Source organism: Volvox carteri (assembly GCF_000143455.1).
Source record: "Volvox carteri f. nagariensis unplaced genomic scaffold VOLCAscaffold_8, whole genome shotgun sequence".
Taxonomy (NCBI): domain Eukaryota; kingdom Viridiplantae; phylum Chlorophyta; class Chlorophyceae; order Chlamydomonadales; family Volvocaceae; genus Volvox; species Volvox carteri.
In genome coordinates, this window is record NW_003307551.1 from 2032487 (window position 1) to 2058309 (window position 25823).

The 25823-nt window shown below is 58.1% G+C and overlaps 2 protein-coding genes across 2 annotated transcripts; one reads left to right on the forward strand and one right to left on the reverse strand.

Annotated features, from left to right (window-relative positions):
- Window positions 1–288: 288 nt before the first annotated feature.
- VOLCADRAFT_88376 (uncharacterized protein) lies at window positions 289–13910 on the reverse strand (the record flags this gene model as incomplete). The annotated part of the gene is made up of 19 exons (XM_002948054.1): window positions 289–721; window positions 1145–1868; window positions 1977–2045; window positions 2349–2839; window positions 3209–5652; window positions 5931–6179; window positions 7112–7324; window positions 7637–7792; window positions 7928–8799; window positions 9282–9409; window positions 9724–9806; window positions 10349–10536; window positions 10579–10813; window positions 10966–11004; window positions 11278–11541; window positions 12043–12099; window positions 12834–13149; window positions 13362–13484; window positions 13804–13910. The coding sequence occupies 19 exons, from the start codon at window positions 13908–13910 to the stop codon at window positions 289–291; spliced, it is 7191 nt and encodes a 2396-aa protein (XP_002948100.1).
- A 1600-nt stretch (window positions 13911–15510) lies between these two features.
- On the forward strand, window positions 15511–23910 carry VOLCADRAFT_103730 (uncharacterized protein; the record flags this gene model as incomplete). Its single annotated transcript, XM_002947906.1, has 10 exons — window positions 15511–15551; window positions 16134–16812; window positions 17083–18207; window positions 18474–18857; window positions 20096–20592; window positions 20911–21413; window positions 21726–21942; window positions 22402–22722; window positions 23139–23292; window positions 23605–23910. The coding sequence occupies 10 exons, from the start codon at window positions 15511–15513 to the stop codon at window positions 23908–23910; spliced, it is 4227 nt and encodes a 1408-aa protein (XP_002947952.1).
- Window positions 23911–25823: the final 1913 nt, after the last annotated feature.

Below are 25823 nucleotides of genomic sequence, written 5' to 3' on the forward strand. Positions count from 1 at the left end.
CCCCACTAACTCTTCCGTGGCCCGGGACTTGCAACGGCCCGGGCCAAACGGGAGGCATGGGGCCAAGGGCAACGTGTTGAAGTAAAAGTGGTGCGGTCTTTTAAAACGACGATTTCGAAGGGGCACAGCAATTGTGCGATTCGCCGCTGTAGTGAAGGACGCACATTCGACCCTCATGGGCCCAACGCAAGCGTGTGAGCGGCCACACGTTAGAAGTCGATTGTGCTGCCTCTGGACGATGTGCATTCTTCACCGATCCGCTTCGCCTTTCCCATCGTATCGCACACCCTAACTCTCATTCGCAGCTACTTCCTGGTTCCTGAGCACCGCCTGGAAGCGCCGCCTCATGGCCAAATCTATCCAGGCGGCAAAGCCCGCAGACATGACAAGCAGACCTGTGGTAGTCGCAGTGACAACGAAAGCGGCAGTTGCTACCCCCATCGGCTGTCCAAATTTGCCGATGTCGCCGTCACGGCCCTGACTGGCGTCGAAGTATCTGCTCCCAATGGCCGTCAGAGCCAGCGCATCCGCAACCCAGCACAGCCGGTAGGCCAGAAAGCGTACATGAATGCAAATAGGCTGCAATAACACCAGCAACACCGCCGCCGTGCAAACTGCCCACAGCAGCCGGTCTGGCAGAGGCCCAGGCACCTTCCACATGAAACCGGCTAGCGGCACCATGGTGGCAATGTGGATGATCCGCACCAGCACCTCGCGCCGCCTGAGGGAGGGGTTCCAATGAGAAGGCGTGCGATGTAGCAACGTAAGAATGACCAAAACAGACTGGGTTTATTTTCACACGGCTGAATATGTGACGTGCAAAGAACCGCATGAGCGCACGGAAACAGGCACGGGAACGCTTAATGCTGGCGCTTGCTGCCGTGATGATACTGGAATAGCTGCGATCTGCGTACAGGGATGCGTTTTCTCCGCCGTGGCGGTAGGATGAACAGGAGAGGAAGTGCCGCTGCAGCCATGAGGAATGGAGCAGCGTCCTCGATCCGTTTCCGACTTGGCAAGGAGGATAATCGTTGATTAGCCCGCACTTGAATTACATACGAACCCAGTAGCGAAAGGCCTCAATAGTGATAAAGGAACTGTCTCCCTCCGCCATTTTCCGTTTTCCCCATCCTCTAGGACCCACCGTTGCCGGATGGTGCCGCCCATGTCCGTTGCCGCCACCATGGAGATCACCGCAGGCAGCGCCAGTAACCCCAATGCTGCTCCAATGCCCGCCAACAGGACTATCGCCAGCATCCAGTCAGGCCCCCACGATGAAATACGCATGACCCCTTCGCCTTGGATGCTCTCCGGCGAAGAGCTGCTGCGATTTACATGGCTGCCGCCGTCGGTACCATTGTGTCCCCAGTTGCCCAACCAGATGACGGCCATCAGCAGTCGCGAAGCCGTCGTCTCAAAACCCGCCGCCCACACAGCAAGAGATGCCATGGCGGCAAGCATTAGCGAGAAGACAGCCGGTAGAATGCATGCGACGGCACGCTCCATCCAGCTGGATTGGCCTCCCAAAACCGCCACGAAACGGCGCTCCAGGTGGGGCTGCTTGAAACCCAGCAGCACCTCCCGCAGGCCTACGGCGGCGCACGGGGCCCCGTCCAAATCGCTGTGACTGGCGTTGAACCCGCTGCTCTCTGTACCGCCGCAGCTGACAGCAGTTCTCTCATCCTTTCCTCCGGGTCCGCCCCTTCCGTGGCCGGGTGCTTCTTCCGCCTGATCCTCATATTGCGGAGCCGCAGACTGCTGCAGCTCGTGCGCCTGCTGCTGACTTAAAAGGCTTGCTGCATCGCTGGGGCTCTGGGTGCGTTGTACTTGTAATTGAGTTGCTTGCGATGTCGGTGCACGTACGGTATCTGTGGGCCCGTGTGGGATGCTGCCGCCCTCCGCCGCAGATTCCATTGTTTTGGCTGTTGCTGTTGCTCCCGCAGATGGGCTCGAGGATGACGGCGGTCTCGGCTCACCTGGGCTCAGACCCAGGATGTGGTGAACAGCCTCCTCACCCACTAAGCTGCCGATCTCAATTTGCACCCCTGCGGAAGCAGACCATTGGCATGTAAAGATAAAACGGTTATTGGCAATGTGGTCGCGCATCAGCAGATATGATGGCTTCCCAGCTCATAGCTTCCCCCATGCCGATGAGCGGGGAAGCCAGGAACTGCATCCGCGGCTGCTTCAAGATCCCATGGGGGCATAATAGAAGGCTGGAGAAGCTTGAGAAAGCGCAGCGTCAAACGCTACGGATTCCTGCTTGCGCAAACGTTGTCTTACATGACAAGATCCTTAGTGCGACGCTCACAACCTGCACTGGAGGGGCTATCATGACCAGGTCCCACCTGCGTCCTGCACCTCCTCTAACAGGTAACGTACGGTGCCTGTGAGTCCCATCTGAACCATGTAGGATATCAGACCGATGCCTAGCTCCCGAAGCTCGTCCTGGTGTCGCTCTAAAGAAGAAGCTGAGGCGGCAACTGCACCGCCCTTCGTAGCTTCCTCCACATCCTCTTCCTCCTCTACCAGCCTCTCGCAGCCCAGCAGCAGGGACACCATGTCGGACACCAGTAGTGAGAAATGGTGCGTGAATGCGCGGGCACGAGCGACCCGTGGGTCAGCGCGACGATAGCCGGTAGCTGCAGCGCGGTACATCTCGTGCATGAGGCCGCGCAACTCACAAGCCACCGCTGGCGGCACAATCGCTATGGGAATGTAGAGGGCGGCCGCAGCTAGGGCCTCTCTTAGTGTTGGCTGCTGCTGGCGTGCTGGCTCCTGCCTGATTGGCAGCACCAGAAGCGCCGCACTGCCTTCCTCCAAGCCAGAGAGGTCCAGCCTACATCGCACAGGCCGCGCACAACGCGGTCCAGCTGTCGACGAGTATACCGGTTTTAGGTTAATTGATATTGCAAGAAGGGGCTCATCTCTCGGGGCGTCATGATGGTAGGAATGAGATTGAGCCCCAAGCTTATTTCTCAAATGCACAATATTCCACCCACCATTCAACAACCTGCTGATTTAAGCAAGACAGCCTTGCATGGCTTCAGGATCCAGCCTTCCGGATAGGCAGCCTCTTCGGGGTAGGCAGGCAAATTCACCAACGGCCATAAGCGCCTCGCTCCTGTTTTCCGTATTTCAGTGGCGGCCATCCCGTATGTTTCCATCACTTGCCACTCCTCCTACCCCCCCCCCCCGTTTTCCGCACCTGACACTGGCCCCCCTGCTACGCCCCACGCTCAGTCGCTCCACCTCCGCCACCACCACACCGTGCTGCTTCACCACCACTCGAACATCCACGGTGGAGGGGCAGCCGCCGGACGGAGGAAGGTCACCAGTGGTCGAGGGCGGCACAGAGCGGCACTCAGACGTCGAAGAGCTTTCGGCCGTCCGGTCTGCATCACTGCCTTTCCCACCGCTGTCACTGCCCCCACTAGCGCCGGTGCTGCCGTCGCCGCGATGGGGTATGCCATCCCTACTCCCGCCCGGGTCGGTAACTGTAGAGCCGAAGTCGTCCAAATCAAAGAACAGGTCGACTTGCACACCGGTGCCTCCGCCCGCTGTCCTAGTCCGGCAACTTGACGAGGATTCAGATTTGAACCGTGGCGGCAACATGGGGTAGGTCGAAGGTGGCGCCATTGCGGACACGCCCTCGAAGACGACAGCGTCTGGAGCCACCTCTTGGAGCCGGATCGCCTCCTGATGCGGCGGCGCAAGAAGAGTCAGGGGTGCCTCTGGAGTGCTCCGCACCATCGGTGTTGGGATAGCCAAGGACGCTGGTGGCAAGTCACTGCGCGGGTGATGATGATAATAATCATTATGGGGATCTTGACGGTGATCGTGGGTGGAATCCCGAAGATGGCGGTGAGAACTGCTCGGGTGTCGCTCGTCCACGTGCTGATGCCTGGGCTCTTGCTCATGTTGTTGCTCCACCTCTGTAGTCTGATGTTGGCGTATGGGTTCCGTAGGTTTCATAGCCAGCGCAGAAAGCTTGACGCCAACCGCCGGCGCAACGGGTGCCTCCACCGCCACAGTGGTGGGCTCCATATCAGCTACACGCGTCTGCGCATTGTTTGGACCCGAAGACGCTCGGTCTAGCAGCTCCACGGGCGCCGATACCCGGCGGCGGAGGGCGAGGTGCCGAGGCGGGTGTCCTGGTAGCAGCAAGGCGCTCGTCGTTGGATATTGCCGCTCGGTGTCCCCTTGGGGTTGTGCAGGCACGTGCACGGCCTCTAGCCCTGAGGACACGTCCCTGGGTGTTGCTTGGGGATCGGGCCTATCTGCAGCTGCAGCCGTTGATCCGGCAGCTGCCGCCGACAGATCCTGCTGCCGGGAAGAAGGCTCGCTTCCGTTGCCGCCACTGCTGCTGCTGCTTCCGCCACCGCCACTAGCACTTCGGCCGAGCTGCCTGCGGTCCCACACCGCTGGTATCCCGCGCGGCCGGCAGGTCCCACCGCGTCCGTCTGATATGCCTACAACGCCTTGGCCGTTCGCAGCGCGGACGGTAAAGGAAGGGGCATCGAAGGTACGCCCACGCCGAGGAGGCCGTCGCCATCTGACGGGCGATGCCGGTTGCTCGACTCTGCTGACGTCATCAGCGGCATGCAGGTCGCGATGTTGCCGCAGCATGGAGGAAGGACGCGTGAATTGGCTTGGCAACATCTCACTTGTGTGCACTGCCGTGGATGTTTCCTGATTGTGCCTCGCTCCAGCGATAGCGGGCGGCAGCCGGGACTCCGCTAGAGCTGTAGTCGGAGTTGACGCTGCAGCGACCCCCGGGACATTCCAAGATTCTCTCAGCCCGGACATTGTGGCGCCCACGTCGGGTATGGTGACCAATGCCGGGCCCCGGCACCAGCCGCGTTGACCGCCACGTTGATGACGGTGGTGGTGGCCATGGCCGCGGTTGCCACCGGCAACCATTGACGTGCTTAAAGCCCCGGTATCGCTGCTGCGATTACTATCTGTAGCCGTACCGTTGCTGGCGATGTCGGTACCACCGCCGCTGGTGCGGGCACCGCCACCACCATCACCACTTGCGTCCTGCCTAAAGCCCGGCGGAAAGTAACCGCTGCATTCGGCACTGCTCCAGCCCTCTACCTCCAGCGGCTGCTGCGAACCAAGCACAGCGCCACGGTCTTCACAACCATTATCAACGTCATCGCCAGCACCGCCGCCGCCGCCAGTCGCTGAGGCACCAGCGGTGCATAGTGTTTCGTCGTGCCCAGGCCAACCCGCACTTCCTCCCAGGCCGCCTAAAGCTAAGCCGGCGCTGGGAGCAGCGGACAGGTATGAAGATCCACGTCCGCAGCTCAGAGCACCGAAAGGTGAGGCGGCTACCGTGGCTGCAAGCACCGGCGGGTGCATGTAGGCGACCAGTGGCACCATCGGGGCGAAGGGCACCTGCAGTAGCCCTTTGCTAGCGCCTCTGCGTTGAGCAGCCCGGACCGCATACCTTGCGGCAACACCGGCGGCAGCGGTGGTGGAGGCGGGCGAATTGTCTGGGCCGATGCCTCGGGGTAGTGCCTCTGATGCGATTGCAGCGGCGTTGCCGGCGCCGGCTGTACTCTGTTCTGTTGCAGCAAGGGTGACGGATGGCTGTGCTGCTGTTGGAGGATGCGTCCCGGCCGTACGAGGCTGCAGCACGAAGATCTGCAACCAATGACGATACGAGTAAGGTTGAGTACACTGTTAGACGAAGAATCCCCAAAATACGCGTCAAGGGGCTCTACCGGGCGGACAACACCCCCTGGGACGTAGCTCACCAATCAATGCCGCCTGCCGCTCTGAAACCCAATGCAGAGACTATTCCACCAGTATTCCTTGGCCCCGCTTCTTGTCACAACAAGGCTTGCCAACGGCACTGCATATCAATGCAAAAACGCCTGCGCCTGTCCTTATCTACCCTATCAGAATCACTATTACCCTACCGTCTTTGGAAGCTCTGCGCCACCCCTTGGCCGTTTGAGCTCCTGGCTGCTGCTTTCACCCTCGCTGCTGCTGCTTGGACCGGTGACCTGGGAAGGGACTGTGGCTGATCCTGATGCTGACGTGTCACCACCTTCACCTTCAGCGGTGCCGCTGGAGGTCCCGTTGACGGCTGCCAGTCCCCGCAGCTCCCTTTCCAGCGCGGCTACAGCGGCTGCAAGCTCCTCCTCTTGCAGTTCATCTCCGTCGTACTGTCCATGGCCCGGTCGGCAAAAGCAAAAAATGAGTGTTTCATTATCAGCTTAACGGCCCAAGGGATCAACTGCGGTTGTTAAAAGACTTTTTCTGCGCTTAGCCCGTCACTGGTCAAGTGACGGTCAAGCTTCATGCGAGCTGCCGTGCCCGGGGCGCTCTCCAGACATCCACAAGTAAGTTAAGTACAGCCTTCTGAAAGCACCTGGTGCGATTCTTCTTGATGCACCGTACTGTACGAACATGGGTATTTTAGTTGGCTTCTCAACCTGCCCCATCTTTCCAACTGGCGCTGGTGTTCAGTCCAAGCTGATGAGATACTATTTCGGATGCCGGTGGTGGGTTCTAAACCTGAGCGATTCACTGAGAAGTTGACTAGGGTGACTAGATGAGGGTGCCCCGAAATACCGGGGAAGGCAGTATCTGCCGGGTAGCGGCCGCAGGGTGAAGATATAACCCCCTGTCCCACACATCATACATGAGGGCTTGGTATTAGACTTCAAAACGATATGGTCTGTTGTTAGCGCGGTATAAAGCTTCACCCGTGGCCACTTTCCTTCGCGGCGATCCCTGCCATCCCTTTTTTTATTATAACTAGCCAACTCCCCTGAATCGCCCACTACCCATAAGCTCTGACGTGTCAACAGCGGCGACATCCCTTGGCAAGCCGCCTTTATCTAGATCCTTCACTGTCCATCCGGCAAAGGGACAGTAGCACTGTGCCCTCTCTACTCCAGCGAATAAATAAACCTGAGGTTCCATTAACAAATTAATATTGCCCTTTAGCAATCGCATTCCGGCGAGCTCTTGTGTAGGTACACGTCCGGGTGTGTGGATTACAATGCTGCATTCGTAAAAAAACAAGCTGCACCGTCGTCCGTCGGCTGGCCGCGCTTGTCACTACCCCCAGACCAAAACTCCGCTCTCTCACCTGCAACCTGAGGACTACCTCCAAACAGCCCCTCAGGCATTGGACCTGTGAGATATAGCCCAGCCATCGATCCGTGGGTCGACGGCCCGCCTGCCTGCGCGCCACCGTGTTGCTTGTCCCAGCTTCGTTCATGACCGTGTCAACTGCGGTGTGTGCCGCGGCTGTGATGGAGGTGGCCATTCGCTCGTACGGCACGTCGGCAGGGGTATCCAACTGTCAAGACATCGAAGGGATTCAAGATGGAAGAAGCTGGGTAGCAATGGCAGGGACCAGGGCAAGCTTGCTGGCGCAAGGAATAGCCCGAACGCATGTGCCCATGGTGGGCGGGGTGATGCACAAGCATGCTGACAGCATGCGCATTCAAGCAGAATCCAAGCGCAAGGCCTAGATGGGCGCAATTCCTACAGCGTCAACCGCGCCTCCACTTCCTTTACTTGCCGGCTTCGCGTGCATTGTCTAGTGTTTTCCATATCACGCGACAGCTCCAAAAGGAAAACCCAAAGCAGTCTGAACCTCTGCACGCACCCGGACCGCACTTGCCTTAAACATGACTGTAACGTGCTGCATAGGCGAGTTATACAGCACCGACGGCCGCCCCTGTGCGGCTGCGTACTGCTCAGGGATGCCGGAGCTGTACGGAAGCACCCCGGAAGAGCCGGCCATGTATGCACTTGGTGGCGGCTGCGGCGAAGACGAGGACGGTACCCTCAGTTGAACTTGTTCTGAGGCTGCTTCGGAAGCAGAGGCAGTTCTAGCGGCAGGTTGTTGACGGTCCGCCAGCAACTCGGTCGCTTGTAACCATCGATGGAAACGTACTGGAGGTCTGTCAGCTGCAGCTGCTGTGAGGGCGGCTCGAACTTCAGTTGGGTCGCCACCAGGCTCCGCTGCGCCGCCAGCCAGCCGTAACTGCTGCTGGGGCCCAAGCCCAGCTGAAGGCTCGGCAACGAGGCCAGGAGGCCGTGCTGCAATTTGGGCAATCTCCTGAGTCAGCGAGCCCGCCGATGGGCCTTGCCGGAGTGCGACAGCGTCGGTGTGCATTTGCTGCACTGTTTTCAAGGGACACGCTGCTGCGGGCCGTTGCTTCTGCTTCTGCCGCTGCTGCTGCTGCTCCTGGAGGTGATGGGACTCCGGTGTGTCAGCTGCGCTTATGCTGGAGCGCAGCTGCTGTGGCTGGTCTGGTGGCGCGGGCTTTACAATACCGCCACGACTCGAGGCAGCGGCTGTGGATCCACCGGCAATGGTGTACCTCTGTCCAGTTGCCGCGGGCGGCTGTGAGATCGCAAATCGCCTCGCCGCCGAAGAATGTGCGCCCTGTACTGGTGCTGCTTCCTGCTCCGCTCCGGTTTGAGGGCCCGGCTCCGAAGCGCTCGACTCCTCCGGGCAGCTTTTGGGTCGGAGGTTGTCCTTGTGGCACTTGGATGGATCAATTGCCAGCACAGTGAACGGCAGCACCGGACGCTGCTGCGTGTTCTCGCTCTGTCCATGCAATGACGCTTGATACTCCTCTGCCGCTGTTGCGGCTGAGGTCATGGATACAGGCCGCTGACCAACGGGTACCTGGTCTGCAGCCCGCCTCCCACGGGGCCGCAGCCGCAAATCGTAAGGCAGCTGCAGCACCAGACCAGCAGCGGGCGACGTGAGCGAAGGAACTGAGGGCTGCGGATCATCCCCCGGTGGCGTTAAGCTCTCTGCGTGCATGTGCAGAGGTCCACGGCACTGGAGACTATGAATATTGTCTCATCACCCCGGCGTGAAGTCGGAAGGAACTGGTAAGCATTTAAAAAGAGAGCGCGGAGTCATGCGGTCAACGTATTGATGCCGTAACACTGGCGGCAAGCGCAGCTTTTCCGCAGCATGGCCGTTCTAGCACACCGGACTCGCCTAATGCGTCATATTGATGGCTAGGTAGACGACCGTGTCTTTTCTTTATGTCTTCTAATCTTGCTGATTCCTTATCATGTCTTTAGTCCTTAGTTGTTACCTTTATTCGTAAGCATAACTCGGCATAACGATAATGCGCCGAGCTTCAAGACTGGGAACCACGCATCGCGCGTTGTGCAAGCAGCAGTCTATAGCACACATTAACACAGACGTACGCAATCACTTCCCACGCGCGCGTAAGTATGTAAATCTGCCCTGGCGCCGTCGCTTGGGCAGACGGCCAGCCTACCCGGCGTCTCTGAGCCCCTTGCCTCCGGGACCTCTCCCGCTACGGCTGCTCCGCGTGAAGGCATTTCACTGCTCCTCCCTGCTCGATGACTTGCCAGCATCCAGCCCTCCGAAGCGCCGCTGGGGTCGCTGATGCATGAGCGCGCACGCGGCACATGACATTCATTCGGGGTACGAGCAGACTCAGGGTCCCTGCTGATCGTCCCGGAAGGTTTATCAGAAGTCGCTACAGCCCCACACGGCAATTTTTGTGCAGCACCCAGCCTATTGTACACAACGTTATTAGAGTGACTTCAAACTAGCGATCGTCCTCATATCTGAATTACGCAATAGACGCGAGGACCCCGGTCGCTCTTAAGCTTCCAGAGGACTGCATGTTGAAAGGCTTGTATGAGCCTTACAAAAAACCCAGCCGCAGTTCGCAATGAAGGGGTCCAACACACCTGGGTCCCTCATCGGGCGTACCCCTTTCCTCCGGCTCGTCACTGGTCCTCATTGCCCGCCGCCAGTTGAGGTGTCGTCCAGCCTGCGCGGACTTGAGGTTAGGAGCAGAGGAGGGGTACGGGTACCCGTTACAGGTCACGGCCGCCTCCAGGTGCACCTATGTCCCCGCGCAAATCTTGCACAGCAATCTCCGTACAAGTGCGCGCGACAGGAACAAATCCTGCAAACAAGGTGATATATAATAGAAGCCAGGTCGAACAGGCAACAACACGGTGCTTCGCCGGCGGGACACAAAGCCGTTAAAGCTGCCACCTTGCGGTGCTCCTCACTCCAGGGCCTTACGGGCCTCCAAAACACTGTCTATGCAGCATGCCCCATATATAACAGTATCGCCTCCGTGTCGGCTTCCGCTACAGGGACTCGCCATTTATACACGCTCAACTGCGCTTATGCGCGTTGCTCTCCCGGTCACCTTGTATTCCAACTTACGATTGCACGTCGAGCCGAGCACGTACACTGCGCTTATGACGGCTCCTTTGCTACAAGCCCCGTCCTGATACCCGAACCCAAACTCCACGTCAAACCGTACCCCACGCCACGCCACCCCGCCCAGCTAACACCCACCTGCCGTATCGCACGGTGTAACCGCACCAGTGACGCCGTCAGCGCCAAATCCATGAGCCAGGCTGCCACGCCACCTAACCCAGCCGCCAGTAACAGACGTGCGTCCAGGCCCCCCAACAACGCCCAGCTGCGGTCCAGGTCACCACCCTTACCACCATCCTTCACTCTCCGGCTACCAGCAGCCGCAACTTGGCCCACAGCGGTGGGGACTGTGGAGAAGATGGAGGCACCGGTGGCCGGGGTGAACGGATGGGGCTCGCAGCTAGGTGGAAAGGTCTCCACGGGTGACTGGATGCCGGAGATGTGTAGTGGATGCGATGGGGCGGCGGCTGAAGAGCTCGGCTCCGGCAGCTTGAAAACGGTGGCCGCCGTGCAGCCCAGCCGCAGCGCCAACGCAGAGGAGGCGATGCGCAAGAGCGCGTGGATGCACGACGGCGGTGGTATTGACCGCCGAGGCACGGTCAGCTGCGGGCACCATACAAGGGTTCGAGAGGTATATCGTCACCACTGCGATTTTCTGCACTCTGCAGTCTTCTGCTCCTTCAACACGCTCCCAGGAAGAGCCACAGGTAGGTCCAGCAACCCGGTAGGCACTGGCCTCCCATCTGTGTGCTCACCTCGCCGGCTTCATCTCTAGCGCTGCCAATGCCAATGCACTGGAGAAACCACGTAGACAAGTGACAAGAAGAAGATTCTTGATACTTGCGATGCTTAATAGACGTTACGCTGCTTCTTTGTCCTTAACCACACACAAACGCATCGACCATGGATAATATGGATTCACCGCGATAAAAAAACATTAAAGAGAAAATTCGACGCGCATGTGAAGCTAGTTATTGCTATTAAATTGAAAAGATTGATTCTCAATTCAAAGCTAATGACCGTGCAACGACGCGCCTGTGCCGACCCACAGGTCGCAACAGAATCACCTGTTGAATAGGCAGCACTGTTACCAAAGCCTGCAAAGCAATACCATGCCATTGCAATGCTGCCTGAATGTTTCGGAAGCACCGCGAACGGCTGCCGTGAAACGCTATGCAGAACAGCACCAGCGCCGTGACGGCCGCGTGCAAACAGCCTGCAGCGCGGCAAGCCCGCCCTGCAGGCGTGGCTGGGCTCTTGCCAGAGACACGCAGACCGGCAAGTAGCGCCAGCGGCCAGGTGGCCGCTAGCATCGTGTGCACAGGGCGCAACTGCAAGAAGCAGGTTATGAAATGGAAGGGAGGATTTCTGCACGGAAGGGAGGATTTCTGCTTGGCGTGCCAGGCGCGAGGGTGCGGAAGCTTGTACCTGGCTTCCTGCCGGCAATTGGAATTTCATGGCCAAGCACAAAGGCAAAGTAGTCAGAGCCAGACGCGCTACCAACACCTGGCTGGAAGGCTCATTTTCTTCCTGATCCATGTTACTATTCGTTGGTAACAAAACATTTGCGACAGGAGTCATACATTCTTTCCTTGTTTCTGTGTGAACGCAGTTCACTTTTGGGTCCGACGAAGCTGGCTGTCCGGCAAGTGCCCTTTCGGTGGCCGAAGGACGCAGCATCCGCTTCGGATAGCAGCCTTAACTGATCGGGCCTCAGTGCAATAATGGCATTCTTCACCTTCTGGCTATGTTCCGGGCTACACAGCCTTCTGCTCTGTTCAGGAAATCAGGGTGCTGCCCTGAAATGGTAGCACTCAGGCATTTTTTCTTACGTCAGAGGAAGTCCCCAAGGATGTATCGTCCAGGAGACCCACTAATTTCCCAAGGACCTGCACGACGCGCCAGACAGATGCGCAGCTCACACATTGGACTTCCTGCCACCAACATCGAAGGTATGCATGCATGCCATTAAACCAATACACCAGCAGCAAACCATGGCCGCGACAATCCCTGCTGGCTATGCGGGCACTCCCTCCTACCTTTATGCCACCTTTACAACATAACAATCAACATCTTCGCAACCAAAGCGTGCAAGCGTGGATGAAGAAGCAGATGCAAGGTTACGGAATGCCATATCTTAGTGCGGGACGCAAGTACCAGTAGTTCTGTAAGAACCATTCATTCCATGCGGACGCAAAAACGTTCATGCGATGCCACTGACACCCCGACATAGCACGTCCAAAGCGGACTCTAACTTGCTCTTGACGCTGTTCAGGTCGCATGTTTCGATACCTCGGTTGTCTGCTCCGCAGTTGGCGCCACTGCCCTGCAGATAACGGCATATACGGCTTTGGCTTTCGCTCTTAAGTTCCCAGTCCGCAGAAGGTCTCAAAAGAATCATCATGCAGATTGCATGGAACCTGCGACCACTCTTAGTCCCCACACCTAGTGCCGGGGGAATGGAGACCTCGTGTACGAGATAGCAACGGTTCCCGTTGCCTGCTGTAATCACTGAACGTCGTCCATTTAGCTTATGCACTTCAGTCGGACGCCGCAACCGGGAGATTACCAGGCAATCCATATTGCGGGTACCCTTGCTAACGATCCCGCACACACCACGCACCTTTGCATGTCTGCGAGCGTCCCGTGCACAAACGTTCTCGCTGACGGCGAAGCAATGCACCTGCTGGCTGCGGGGTCCCTCGGTGGACGGCTGTCGCGGATCTTGGCTTCTATTGCCAGGCACAGCCTTGGGCTTGTCCCCTCCCTCAGCCTGAACTGGCTTCTCCACCTCGTCCGGCCCCGCAGCCGGCTCGGTTTTGGCCACCTTCACCGCTACGCCGCTGCACTGCTCCCTTACAAACATGCAGGCGCCGTCGTAAATGGCGAGGGAGGCATCGCTTGTCCATGGCCTGCACTGGGCGGCCTCCACGCAGCGCCTACACACCCTAAACACGACACGGGCATGCGTGGTAGGTAAATGTGCAGCCGCGTAGTACGGTTGCTTACATGGACTATCAAAGCGGGCAAAGTTCCTGGCTACGTTCCAGCACGGCAAGCGCAGCCCGTAGAGATTCCCCGCCGGGGGTGGGGTCGCTAGACGGCGCTACATCTGCTCGGTATTAATAAGGATGCCCTCTTCGCTACTTACTGATAACAAGCGATGAAAGCCTCGTTGTCACCACCGCATTGCTCGCAGCAGGGTGCCGGCTGTTGCTGCTTGCGGCTGCTGTTTGTCGGCTTGTCTTCGTCCAGCAGCCGCCTGGCACAGGGCCTGCAGGGTGTGCAGGTTTGTAAGTAGCTCGGTAAGTGCCCTTGGAGTAGCTGGGGCCTTACAAACACCAGACCGCGGCGCTTTCAGCGATTGACTAGGTTGCGTTACTTTACGATGTTATGATCGCAATAATCACGGCAGAAAAAAATTGGCGAAGTGTGGTTGTTCGGAATCCGAGCAGCGAATAATAAAAGGTGTACACGTCGAAATGCGATTGTCAGGGCCGGAGTGTGCGTGCTCCTGCACAGTGGCTGCCAATATGAGTAACATGCCAAATATGTCAAGGATTCCCTGGAAGCGCGCCGGTGTACCCACACACGTGTTGATCCTCATTTTGCTATCTGGGTGACTCGTGGCGAGAAGCGCCAGCGACGACAGAATCAGCAGCAGCGATGCGCCAGCAACAGCGGCGCGATGGTTGAGCATCATGGTCACCGTGGCAGATTGCTGCAGCATCCAGCATTCGGCGCGATATTCCCTTACCACAATGAATTGGATCTCCCGGAATATGTATGGGCCTGCGTCGAGTCTGAGCCCATATGCGGCACGTGTGGCGGTAGAAGCCCACTGCAGTAGTCAAGTCGATTGTTGTCGAACCTTTGCTTCGATGTCGATGCTGACCTCATCATTATTAAAAGCCGTAAGTTCCTAACGTGTCTACGAAACGGAGGATTTGAGAACCGCTCCACTCCAGCGGTAAACACATTCAGCTCTACTCGATTCAGTCATCCTCCACGCCAGAAGGCGTGTGCGGTATCCAGCTACGTCCAAGGCAAGATTCGTTTTGCGTGGCAGCAGTCCGTCCTGGACGAAATTAAGATTTCGTCATCCTATGGGCAATGGTGTACACTGAATTGCAAGGCTTACTTGGGCAGATAGATGGGTTCACGCCAGCTTAGCTTTTACAAGTGGCGCGGGACCCCTCCGTTGGCCAGCATAGACATACACATCTCCATGCCGATTGCCTGCTTCGCCAAGCGCTAAGCCAGGCGCTATGTTTGAAATGCGGAACCCATGCCTCATGCGTGCTCAAGGCGCGCCCTCCTTCAAATAAACCACCATTGATTGCTCTCTGCCTCTTTGCCATGGATGGAGCGAGCGCCCGCCTCCATCAAACGCTGCCTTCCTCGCTGCAATAGAGAGCATGACAACGACGATTGCGGAGGAGTGTAGGCATAAAAGCGGGCGCTGAGCCTACTAGACATGGCAAGCTGCCGTGGCCGAGATGCTGCTCCGAAACTAAACTCACCTGTACACAATCTGCCGTCAGGTTGTGTTCAGTCACCCTATGCGCATAGGCACTGATGTTTTTATCCAGTATTGGAGACAGATATCTTTTAAGCTACACAAACATAAAATCCGTAAACGCCGGTTGCGGCCAAAAAAATCCGCTATAATGAACCTCATCACTTGCTAGTTGTCGTCAGCGGGGAAAGTTGACGATCCCGATTATGCACATGCATAAACTTCCATCCTCCAGGGAAAGTATTTTATTCGCAGAGATCCTAGACAATAGCATCTCCACCACACATGCTCTCCCCTCTCCCCCCCAACACACACGTGCCTGGCAACCTGTAGCGTTACGAATTGCGTCGCCTGCTGGCCGAGCATAGGGCAGGAACAGCTGCGTGACCGGGAGTTTTGCGTCAGCGAAATGCCAGCGACAATCCCAGCGACTGCTGCATCGCCCGCCCTGGACACCTCTTCACTCAACACAAGGCCACCTGCATAAAAGGCCGAAGAAGTCCCCACGGGGAAATCTTACCGACCTACCCTGCCCCGTTTCCTCCCCTCGTCATTCAAGGATCGATTAATAAGCGTCGTAATCCAACAGCCTGAGGAACTGTCCTCTCACTTTTGAGTTGATCGTGGGCGGTTGCCACTGACAACCAAACACTACAGTTTTGACTTGGGAAGGACAGATCGATAGATTGCGCCTGCCATGAATTCCGATAAAAGACGAGCTAATGTTGGGCTATTCCAATCATTATAAGGTAAGTTCCCGAACAATCCTAGTTTTGCATACATGGACGAGGTTACGGCCGTGGACTCGTCCGTGGCGAGCCGGTCGGCCGTGTCAGAACGTCTCCGATTATGGCAATCCAGTCGCCTGAGTTAATGGAACAAATATAGAGGTGCGGGCGAGGAAGTCTTGTCGAAAACCTGCAAGTTGTTCATTTGCAGCGCACAACAAGGTATAAGGTTGCTTATGCAGATTGGTAACATGCCTAAAGGAAGGGTAAATGTTGGTAAAAGAGAGGAAAGGTACAACGACAGGGAGGCGCTTTGCAACAGATCAACCGCCATCGAGTGCAGGTGACCCAAGGTTCGTTCATGTGCCTAACGGCATGTTTCGCATCCACATGTCGCCCACGTTTGGATCTTGCAGCAACCGCTGTCGCCGTCCCAAGCCAAGCTTTCCATTAAATCATACGATAATCAGTAAGCTTTCCATAAAATTATAAAATCAGGGAAATAACTTGCGAGATTTGCCACATGAGTGGGTACTGTGTACGTGGTCGGCAGACCCCAACTGCTCAGCACACATCACATACTCAGCGTAACCCCATTTGGAACCATATCTCTGCTGCATAAGCAAGGCGGTGTCGAACGCCATTACCTAATTTTGTCACGTGCGTGTCGGTGCAGCGCAGTACGTTGCTGCACTCCTAGAATTATTGTGGTGTCCAAACTGATGGCCAAGCGATGCGCAGCTCGGCGGAAGCGCGGCGGCGGCCGATGCCGTTCACCAGGGCAACCAGGCGCCAAGGTTACCGCTGCCGAGGCACCTGCTGAGCGCGTGGCTTCATCCGTAGGGCCGCAGCACATCGCGCATCTAGCGTTGGCGGCGCTGCCGCTCTGCTCGGCTTCACCGTACTTCCGTGTCTTTTCGTCCGTGTGGTCGCTCTTGGCGCAGTTGGCGATCGCTGTGTGGCCCCTGGTCGTGTGCGCGCAGCTGCACCCAGCTCCCTGCTCAAGGCCAGGAACATGCCAAGTAAAGAATAAAAGTAATCGTCGTCATCGCGCCCAGCGCCAACAGGAGCAGTCGCAACGGGACACCGGCAAGGATGTCCTCAAAGGGCAGCACTCCGGCGATCACAGCACCTGCGTCCCCACCGGCCGCGTCTGTCTGTCGCACGTGCTCCAAGGCGCGGCTCTGGCGCACACCGTGGCGGTGGTCTGTGTGGCGCTGATGTGCGGCGGCGGCATGGAAGGAGGTGCGAGCTCGGTTTGCCAGCTGGCGCGCACAGCCATACACTGGCAGTCGCTGTTTTTGCTGCTGCTGCTGCTGCTGGGCATCGTATTGGTGTCGCTGGGGCCTTCCAGAGTAAGTTGCCTGGCACGGGCTAGGGGGGTAACGGCGACTGCGGACTGTTGGAGGCCACCCCGTAATCACCTCGGTTGAATCGAGCACCTGTACCTGCTTGTGAAGAACGAGCATGCCGCAGTGCCCTGGTGTGTGTTACCCATATCCGGGCCTCGCAGCCTCCATTCAACTCTTCCGGGCAGCGGCCGTTCTGGCGCTCCCGCAATGTTGGTTATGCGGCCCCTTCTGCTGCTGTTGCTGTTGTCCCCTGTTTGGGATTTCTGGTCCCAGGCCGGTCCCCTGTTAGTCCTGGCTGCGGCAGTGGGCGGCAGCGTCGCGGCAATGCTTCCGTCGGTGGTCCGCAGAGTGGCGCTGCAAGGTGTCGAACACTCCCGTGCGCTAGCGGTGCAGCTGTTCGGCCGAGGACGCTCCCACAGCGCCCTGCCGGCACCTCCATCCGCATGCGGCGACGGTTCCTGTACGAGCGAGGGCGGGCCACCGCTTCTGCCGCTTCCTGTAGCTCTGGCTAACAACGCCAAAGCTAGTAGGGCTCGCCAGGAGCCGTGTACCCGCACCGCTGTGCACCACACCGTGAAGAACCCCACCAGCTTAGGGGGCCCGGCAGCGGCTGGTTGCGGCGCGTTACCAGCAGCCGCCAGAGCGGAATATGCGTCTACAGGGCCGGCCGAAGAGCGGCCGACGGCTCGCTGTGCCGGCAGCTACAATGGCGTGTTACCGATGGGCCAGGACAGCGACTTCTCAATGGCCTGGGTCCGTACGGTGTCGGACATGACGCAGGAGAGCTGGTTACCCGCGTGTAGCTTTCCAATGGCAGGCTTGTCAGACTTTTCAGACGTAAGAGGTGGCAGCTGCTCGACAGGCCGTAGTGGCAGCCGCAACCCCAATGAACCTTTCAGCGCTCCGGCGCCAGCCGAGATCGCAGCTTACGGAAAAGCTGCGGCTGCAGAGGATATCGGGGCGGCCGCCGAATGGCGTGCTGCAGGTCCTGTAGTTGCTGTGCCCCCTGCTGCTGTGGTGGTGGCGGCGGGCAGTACTGCAACTCCGGTGCTGTACACACGCCGGCAACACCGCGGTTTCGGACTGGAGAGACACACGGGCCGGGAGGGCGCTGCAGCGGTGTTGTCTGGCCGAGGGTTTCAGGACGCGGTCCCCGGACCGGGCTCAAGAGCCGTCGCAGTGGGGACAAACACGCCGAAGCGCGACCGGGGAGGAGGTGACAAGGTATATCACACATGGGGGATTGCCGCTGGCGCCGCTGGGCCACTACGGCGGCTTGACGTATCTACAAGCGTTGGTGCTAATGCTACCGGTGCGAAGGCGGGCAACGCCACATCCGCGCGATTCCTTTTCGTGCTGTACGAATCGCGCATGCAGCATATCACCGTAGCATTCAAGGTAAGATTCGTTTGCATGACGGCAACGAGTGGTACGATGGTAGCCTTACTGGCAGGGATGACATTTCTCGCATGAATGTTGCTGTGGACGGCCCTTCCCTGCGCTTCCCTATCCCCCCCTTTCTCAACCCCTTTTACTCCCTCTACCTTCTCTTCCTTCTGTAGACCTCTTCACCAATGGGTGTCTTGGAAATTATATAATCTCTGGCCTCTCTTTCCCCAGCCAACCTCCCTCCCTCATACCCTCTTCGCACTGCTGCACCCAAGGTGGAAACCCCTGTTGGAATGTCGTACGATCGTGCTGCTGCCATTCTGGCCACCTCGGTGGCCACGGGAATAGAGGACGCACTGAACACGAGCACGTCACTTCGGTTCACGGCTGCATCGGGGAGGCCGTCCTCGGAGGCGCTCACCCACGCGCCCCACATGCCCATGCGGTCTGCTTCGCGATCTTCCGGCGCTGGTGGCAGCGGTGGTGCGGTGCGCAGCGGCCGCGGTGTCAAGGCCAGGGCCTCCGAGCTCGGTGGCAGCGGTTCTGTTTTGCGCCTTGGAAGCCCAGCCGCTGGTCAGGGACCCTCGGATCGGTGGTTGATCCACACAAGGCTGGTCCATTGCCTGAGGGGCTGTGTGGAGGTGATCGTGAAGCTGCAGGTGAGGAGGCGCTGAACGCCGGTGGAAATAGAAATATGACGCAGAGGGGCGCCCAGGGTCCATTTGGAGGAATTAACCGGATACCGGGAGTTGGGCTTTTCAAAGAGGAGGTAGGGGGAGGAAGAGGAAGAGAAACATTGTTGCCGCTGCTGGGTATCGTATCCGCCCCGTACATGTACGCTTTGCCTTTGCCGTTTGGAAGACTCAACCCTTAGCTCAACGAAAGGGTTTGGCCGCGGCACCTTTTTTCTTAAGTCACCTGCTCCCGAGCTGTGCCACGGTTTTGGTGCTGCACGTGCGATACCGATTTGTAGTATGCCGGGCATGATTTGGATGCGGATGTGCTGGAGCGAGGTTTGGGGGCACTGCAGCGGGAGCTTGTTGAGAGTCTGGAGCATGGCGGCGACATCGGAGCCATCGACGCAATCGGAGCCCACGGGGCGGCGGCCTTAGAGGGGCCCGGCCCTGAGAGGGGCCCGGCACGAATTCCGGTTGCTGATGGCGGCGATAGAGGCGGCCCGGCGGACTCCGTGGCCATGGCCCCTCAGGTGCCCCGTGCGGAGTGCTGCGCAGAGTTTGGGACGCGCTTAGTAATGTAGATCACCTAGTTCCCATATTGGTCCCCCAGTGGAAAAAATATGTTGCACTCCGAGCGGCATGTTGTAGACAGCAGCGGTGCTCAAGCGCCCCCTCCCTAGTCTGCCAACCCTGTGTACGGATGAGGTGGTACTGACGAGTGTGGCGGTGGCGGTGGTGGTGTTTTGGATTTAGACGCCGCCGCGGCACTTCCCGACACGTGTCCTTAGGTGCGGCACGGCATGCATCGAAAGTGCCTGTTGTTCGCCACCTGAACCTGAAATTGAATCTAATCCAGCACCTTACGCGGTTCCCTTGGCCATAGGTAATCGGGCTTTTAGGTAAAAATGGCTCTTAGGAGGCCCCTCCCCCAATTCCAATTCGTGAATTCAATAGGCTGTCATGTTGTCTACCGCACTCATATGACCCATCACCCTCCTGGGGCACTCGCGGAACTGGTCCCCCCTCCCCCCTAGCTCCCCGGCTTTAGTCCACATTTTGTCATCATGTGTAGTGCGGCGCGTGAAGACGGCGCGCTCCAAAAGGATGCGGTCGGCGCAAACTCGCATGCTGAGCACCTTGCTCAAGGACAAACCCCCCCCTCTCGACACGCACACTCCCACTAACCACGCAATAAATGTTTGCGGTGTTGTCCAACACAGCGGGGTGCCGCCGCACAGCCGGGTAGCTCCTCTGTTTCTGCCCCTTCAGCCTTCACCACCGCAGCCGCCATGGCCACCAGCCCTTGTGCGGTCTGGCCGGTAGTCCTGCGGGCGGGACAGCCGCTGCTGGTGCTCCTGGAGAGCCCCGTGGTGGAATTACCAGCCGATGCTGCGGCTGCTGCCCAGTCCGCCGACGAGGCTACAGTGGATATGGAAAAGAGCTGGGGTGGTTCCTCTGCAAGTACCGTCCGCCCGGGGTTCAGCGACGCAGGGACATGCCGCGAGGGCAGCCAGGCCGGCAAGAATAGGGTTGGGGCCACATCGCAGTTGTACCTGTACTTGGATGACGACTGCGACGACTACAGGGCCGGTGGGGCGGTGGGTGATGGCGACATGGAGGCCTCCGTGGATGTTCGAGTGGTGGTGAAGCAGCACGGTGTGGTGGTGGCAGAGGTGGAGCGACTGAGCGTGGGGCGTAGCAGGGGGGCCAGTGTCAGGTGCGGAAAACGGGGGGGGGAGGAGGGTGGACAACGATGGCCATGGTATTTGAGTCGGCATGATCTGGGGAGGGTCCGTCAGCTGCAAGAAGTTGACACATTAGCGGCGGGAAGCGGCCATTCGTCCGAAACATGGCGCTGTATTGCCAGTGGGGCACGCGCTCTGAGGCTGCTCTTATTCCGTCGACATTTTCAATGCTTCCGCCTTTGCAGGCTGCCTTCCAAAGCTTTCGGGCCACACACCTTGTCACATGCTGTGATACCGGACGTGCTTCCTCAGGACCCCCACCTCCCTTCCCTGTCCCAACCTGTTTGTAGCCTGGACCTATCAGGGCTGGCGGAGGGAAGTGCGACAGTGCTGGTGCTGCCGTCCAGGTCGCCCACAAGAGGGGTAGAGAGTCCGGACACGCAACCCAGCCCGGCAGCCCTGCTCTGCATCCCAATTGCGGTGGTTCCACCGGTGGTGGCGGAGGAGTTGTGCGGCTTACTGAATAAGATGGAGCAGGAAACCGCATCTGCCGCCGCCACCGGCCCTCGCCGCACTACCGACCCACGGGTCATTCGCGCCCGCGCATTCACGTACCATTTCTCTGTATTGGTATCAGACATCGTGTTCCTGCTGCTGGGCTGCAAGAGGCTGGTAGAGGAAGCGGAAGTGGGGGCGGCACGGCGCCAAGCGGAGTACGCCGCTTATGATCAAGAGGCTACAACCATCGAGGTTTCGGAGCTTCAGCTCCTTGGTGCAGACTTGTTGTCGTACCTGAAACGCTTAGGCCTCCAGGCCACGCTTCGCGGTGTACTGAAAGGCTTAATGGATGCGGGTAAGCCAACAAGCGTCAAGTAGTACTGGTCCGAGGCCACTGATTCCAGGCCACCGCGTATAGAAAGAGGAAATGCGGGTTTATGATAGGTTTGCTGCATACGCGCGCCGATGCATATCTGGTCTGGCGGTTGTCGGCGCCCGTGCATAGTAACCTGTAGAGTGGTGTTGCGCCACGCTGCTGCTGCCTCGTTTGCCCTTCTCTCCTAGCTGCTTGCCTTCCTGCCTGTCTACCTGCCGGCTGACTTTAGGCAGCAACGTACCTGTACGCGACCTGTGAGCTGATTGCGGTCCTTGGCCGCGGGTGCCGCAGGCGGTGGGCTGCTGTTTGACGGCCTGGACGACCTGTTGCGAGCTCCGGAGCCCGGCGAGGACACGGAGCTGAAGGCGGAGGGGGAGGCGGGCCAGCGAAGCGGCGACTCGGCGGTGCAGGCAGCAGCAGCGACTGAGGCAGAGGGTCTCTGTACCTCGAGGAATCCTGGAGCTCGGCGACTCGCAGCGGCTGTGCGGGCGACCTTCCTAGGCTTCAGGTGCTCGGCCATGGAAGGGGAGTGGCCAGCGGTATGCTCGTTACGGCAGTTGCAGGGGCTCGCTCACTGGGAGGGGAGGGAGGGGAGGGGCCGGGGCTAGCCTGCTCGCCTGGGGCCCAAGAGTGCGCCACGTGGAAGTGTATAGTGAGCAGGAGCTGGGCCGGGCTCACCGCATGTGGACAACCGGAGCAGTTTTGGGTCGGACCTTGTGAAGCCGCATCAGCAGTCATGCGCATATGGAAGGCGGCTGATAGAGGGCCCATCTACAAGGCGGCGTGTCTTCCTCAGCGGCCCGTCTTGACTCCATTTTGCTGACGAGGCGCTCTTGGGTATATTCGTTTTGCGATTGTCGTCCGGAACTGCGCCCTGGGCCCCCTTGACCCGGACAAGTGGACATCCGTTTGCCATGACATGATCCTTCTGCCTGGCCGGCCGGCGCCTGCCCCTCGTCCCGTACAGCGAACAAGGGCTGGAGGACGCTTGCACCGATTTCCGCTCCCGGCACGCCCAGCCGTGGGACCTGACTGCCGGGCTGTTCAACATGCTGCTGGTAGTAGCGACCACAGCAGCGCTGCTGGTGAACGTGGCCGGAGGAGGGCCCCACAGTTTCTGGGGTGATGCCCGGTGCTTTAATGTGGTCTTTCTCCGGCACTTTCGGTCTCTACCCAGCTGGGTGCCTGTGCTATTGGCGTTGGTGGTGGGCTGCATGCTGACCCCGCTGCTGCTCTTTGCGGCTGTGGTGATGGCGGCGGTGGGAAAGGAGGGCGCCCACATATTCAGGTGTGAGCGGATAAGGGGGATATCAGGTACACGTGAGGAGCACGAGCAGACGGGATGGGGCTTCTACGCAGCTGGGCATTCGGCAATGTGTGGAGAGGGCAAAACACGTGGAAGGCGGCCGGAAGCTCCGCCGGGGGACAATATTGGCGTATCAGGGGTGTCAGGGCGCCACAAGATTGTCTCCAGTATAGTCTTTTGCGGGAAATAGTGTTATGCCGTGCAGTCGGTTAATGTCAGGCTAGCTTTTGGCCCGTTCTGCATTACCCTGACTGTGCAGCATCCAAGGCTGGTGATTACGTCCTCGAAAACAAATGGCACGACCTACCGTGACATAAACAGCCGTGTAATTTTGTTTACTGCGGTCTTACGGGCGGCATTGTCATCTCTACCCTTGCCCGCCCTGGCGGGCATTCCAGGTGGCGGGAGCAGTGCCTTCGGGTCAGTCACGTTGCATGCCTGCTGGCGCTGTACTTGTACGGCAACTGGTACCGGAACTTGGACGAGCAGCTGCTCAGGACGAGCCGCGCACTGGCATCACTGGTGGTAGTGATCCAGCCGGTATCATACAGTGTAAGTGCGGGATCTTCGCGCATGTGCGCGAACATGGCACAAGTTGCACACACAGCGGAATTCTGGATGCCGCGGTGCACTAGGCCAGCAGCTTCTTGCATGAGTCCAGTCCCGCAGACCGAACAAAGAAACGCAATGCCGTCCATTTGCGTATATCCTGCCAAGTATTCATCCTGCTGCCTCTCTCACTGTATGTGTGGCCTTGTTGAAGGCTCGTCTCCAGGATGCCAGTTTTGGCGGTAGGGCAGTGCGAGATCGAGAACCGGGCAGTTACGTCGGCATCTTGCCACCTGCCACTTGACTGCACGCCAGGTCCACTTCCGTGCCATCGCGTGGTGCTGGCTGGTGGATGCGGCACTGCTGGCGCTGATGTTCCGCGATGCTGTCATCGGCGGTACTGACGATGGCGGCGTTGGTGGTGACTACTCGCTCAGCGCAGCGCCTCCTCACTGCGCCAGTGGCGGCACCAGCTGGGTTGGCCCCTGCTCTTGTTGGGCTGCTTGGGGTCCCGCTGCCCATGCTACGGGGTCCCGCATCCTGGCGTCCATGGTGCTGGTGATGGCCAGGGACGTCGGCTGGAGAATTTCATTCCTGGCAAGCGGACCGCTGAAAGGCTGACGGTAACAGCAGCAGCAGCAGCTGGAGGTGACAGAAAAAGAGGCGCACAGGTTGCAATCCTATTGCGAACTTGAATTTAGATGTTCTGGAGACCGAACGAGACGCAGTGGAGCTTATGGTCGCCTTGCCTGGTTGCGTCGTCAAGTTGTAGATTGGGTTGAGCACGTATGTACGTTGGGCATGGGCAGCTGGAAATACTGATGAAACCTGGACGAGAGGTTCCTCCTGTTCTGTCGGGGGGTTTTTTCAGCTTCTCATTACCTGGCATGCAGGGCCCCGGGGGCTTTCATGTCTCAGTGCCGGATTCCTGTTTAGGGGTGGGTTGCGGGCGGCGCATGACGCGCTGACATACATACGTGGGAACGACTGCCTCGTAGTTATCTCGTTGCTTTAGTTACAGCAGTTTCTGATCTCACAGCTTCCAACACGCTTTGGAACGGAACGCTGCTGCTTTTGCTGGGTTAAAACGTTCTTATGAAGGACATGAAGGGTACAGGCATAATGTCAGCCTCAATGGCTGGAAACGTAGCTGGCTAGGTGGGTATCGCATGCCATGAACTGCTGCTGCCATGATCCGCTCGTTATGGGCGAGCGATGCACGAAAGGCATTGCCCGTGCTGCGTCGCCCTAATCCGCAACTGCGTGTGCAGGTGAATGTGCCTGGTTCGCGTTGTTGTGTAGTCCCTCTAGCGCTGCGAGCTGCTTTTCATCATTCATCAGGCAGCAAAGGTCGAATCACGAAGAAATGGAGATATGGAAATAAATGATGTGCGTTTGTCGAATGCCGTCTCCACGTATCTGCCGTCTCTATCTTATCAAATATAGAGCAACCTGCTTTCTTTAGAGGCATATCTATGTACAAGTGTGCCAGCTCTTAGCTGTCGAAGCCCCCTTTGCGTGAGTAGGCATATGTGGTCTTGGATATTAAGGATCTGTGTGTCGTACAAGTACATATGGTGTACGAGCATGTCGCCAAGCGCGCTTGTTAACGCACTTGTCAACATATCCGGTCCTAAAATGTTATGTATGAGTTCCAGAAAGCATTTTGATGTTAGCATCCGAGTTGGGTTCTGCACAATCGTTCGAACTAACATGTTACTGGGAAGTTTGGATTTGTTTAACTGCTTGGGGGAGTTGACGCCCACAAACGTACACGGCCAAATATAGGTATTTACGACCATACTCGCGAGTGGCCGAGACCGGGTTTTGTTGTATTGGCAGTTCGTGCCAGGAAGTGTTTCCGGTCCCCAAAAAGCCGCGGAGTAGAGATTGTGGCAGACTTTTATAGTTGTCCTGTATTTGGTTATCAAAGTTGCTGGGCGGTAACTCCCGCAGTCCTCATCAGCGGTTTTTGCACGAAGTACGGTGCAAACGGATGGCGCTTAAGCGCGTCGCTTCAAGAAATGAACGACCAAATTGGCCGGTGCTTGCCAACTTGCAGGCGGTTACGATGAGTGGAAGGGGGGACTGGCCGCGCAATTTAAATGACCACCGCAAATGGCCAATTACTGTTAAGCCACAAGGCATTTTGCCGTACTAAAGTCATTTTTCAATATCTCTTCACTAGGTATCTTAGACTTTGCTGCCTTGGCTATAGCCCCGCCCGGATACCTCCACGGTGGGGTTTGTCCATGGGCAATCCTGCTGTACGACATGCTACCCATCGTGCTATGTTGTAAGCGCGTTGTCTGCATGTTCACTGCTTTTAGGCGTGATGTTGATAGTTGGAATGGACACGACGTCGCATGTGCGTTACGTCTCGAGTTGCTTAAGTGTTGCGCTCTAACCTCGGCCTAAAAGTGTAACCGAGCCGTAAGCCTAAGGGTGACTCAGACACGGACTGGCCACCGAGTTTCGTGTGAGTGTGTGTACGCTAGCGGAGGTTACTACACAGTCAGAATGGTATGACTGGT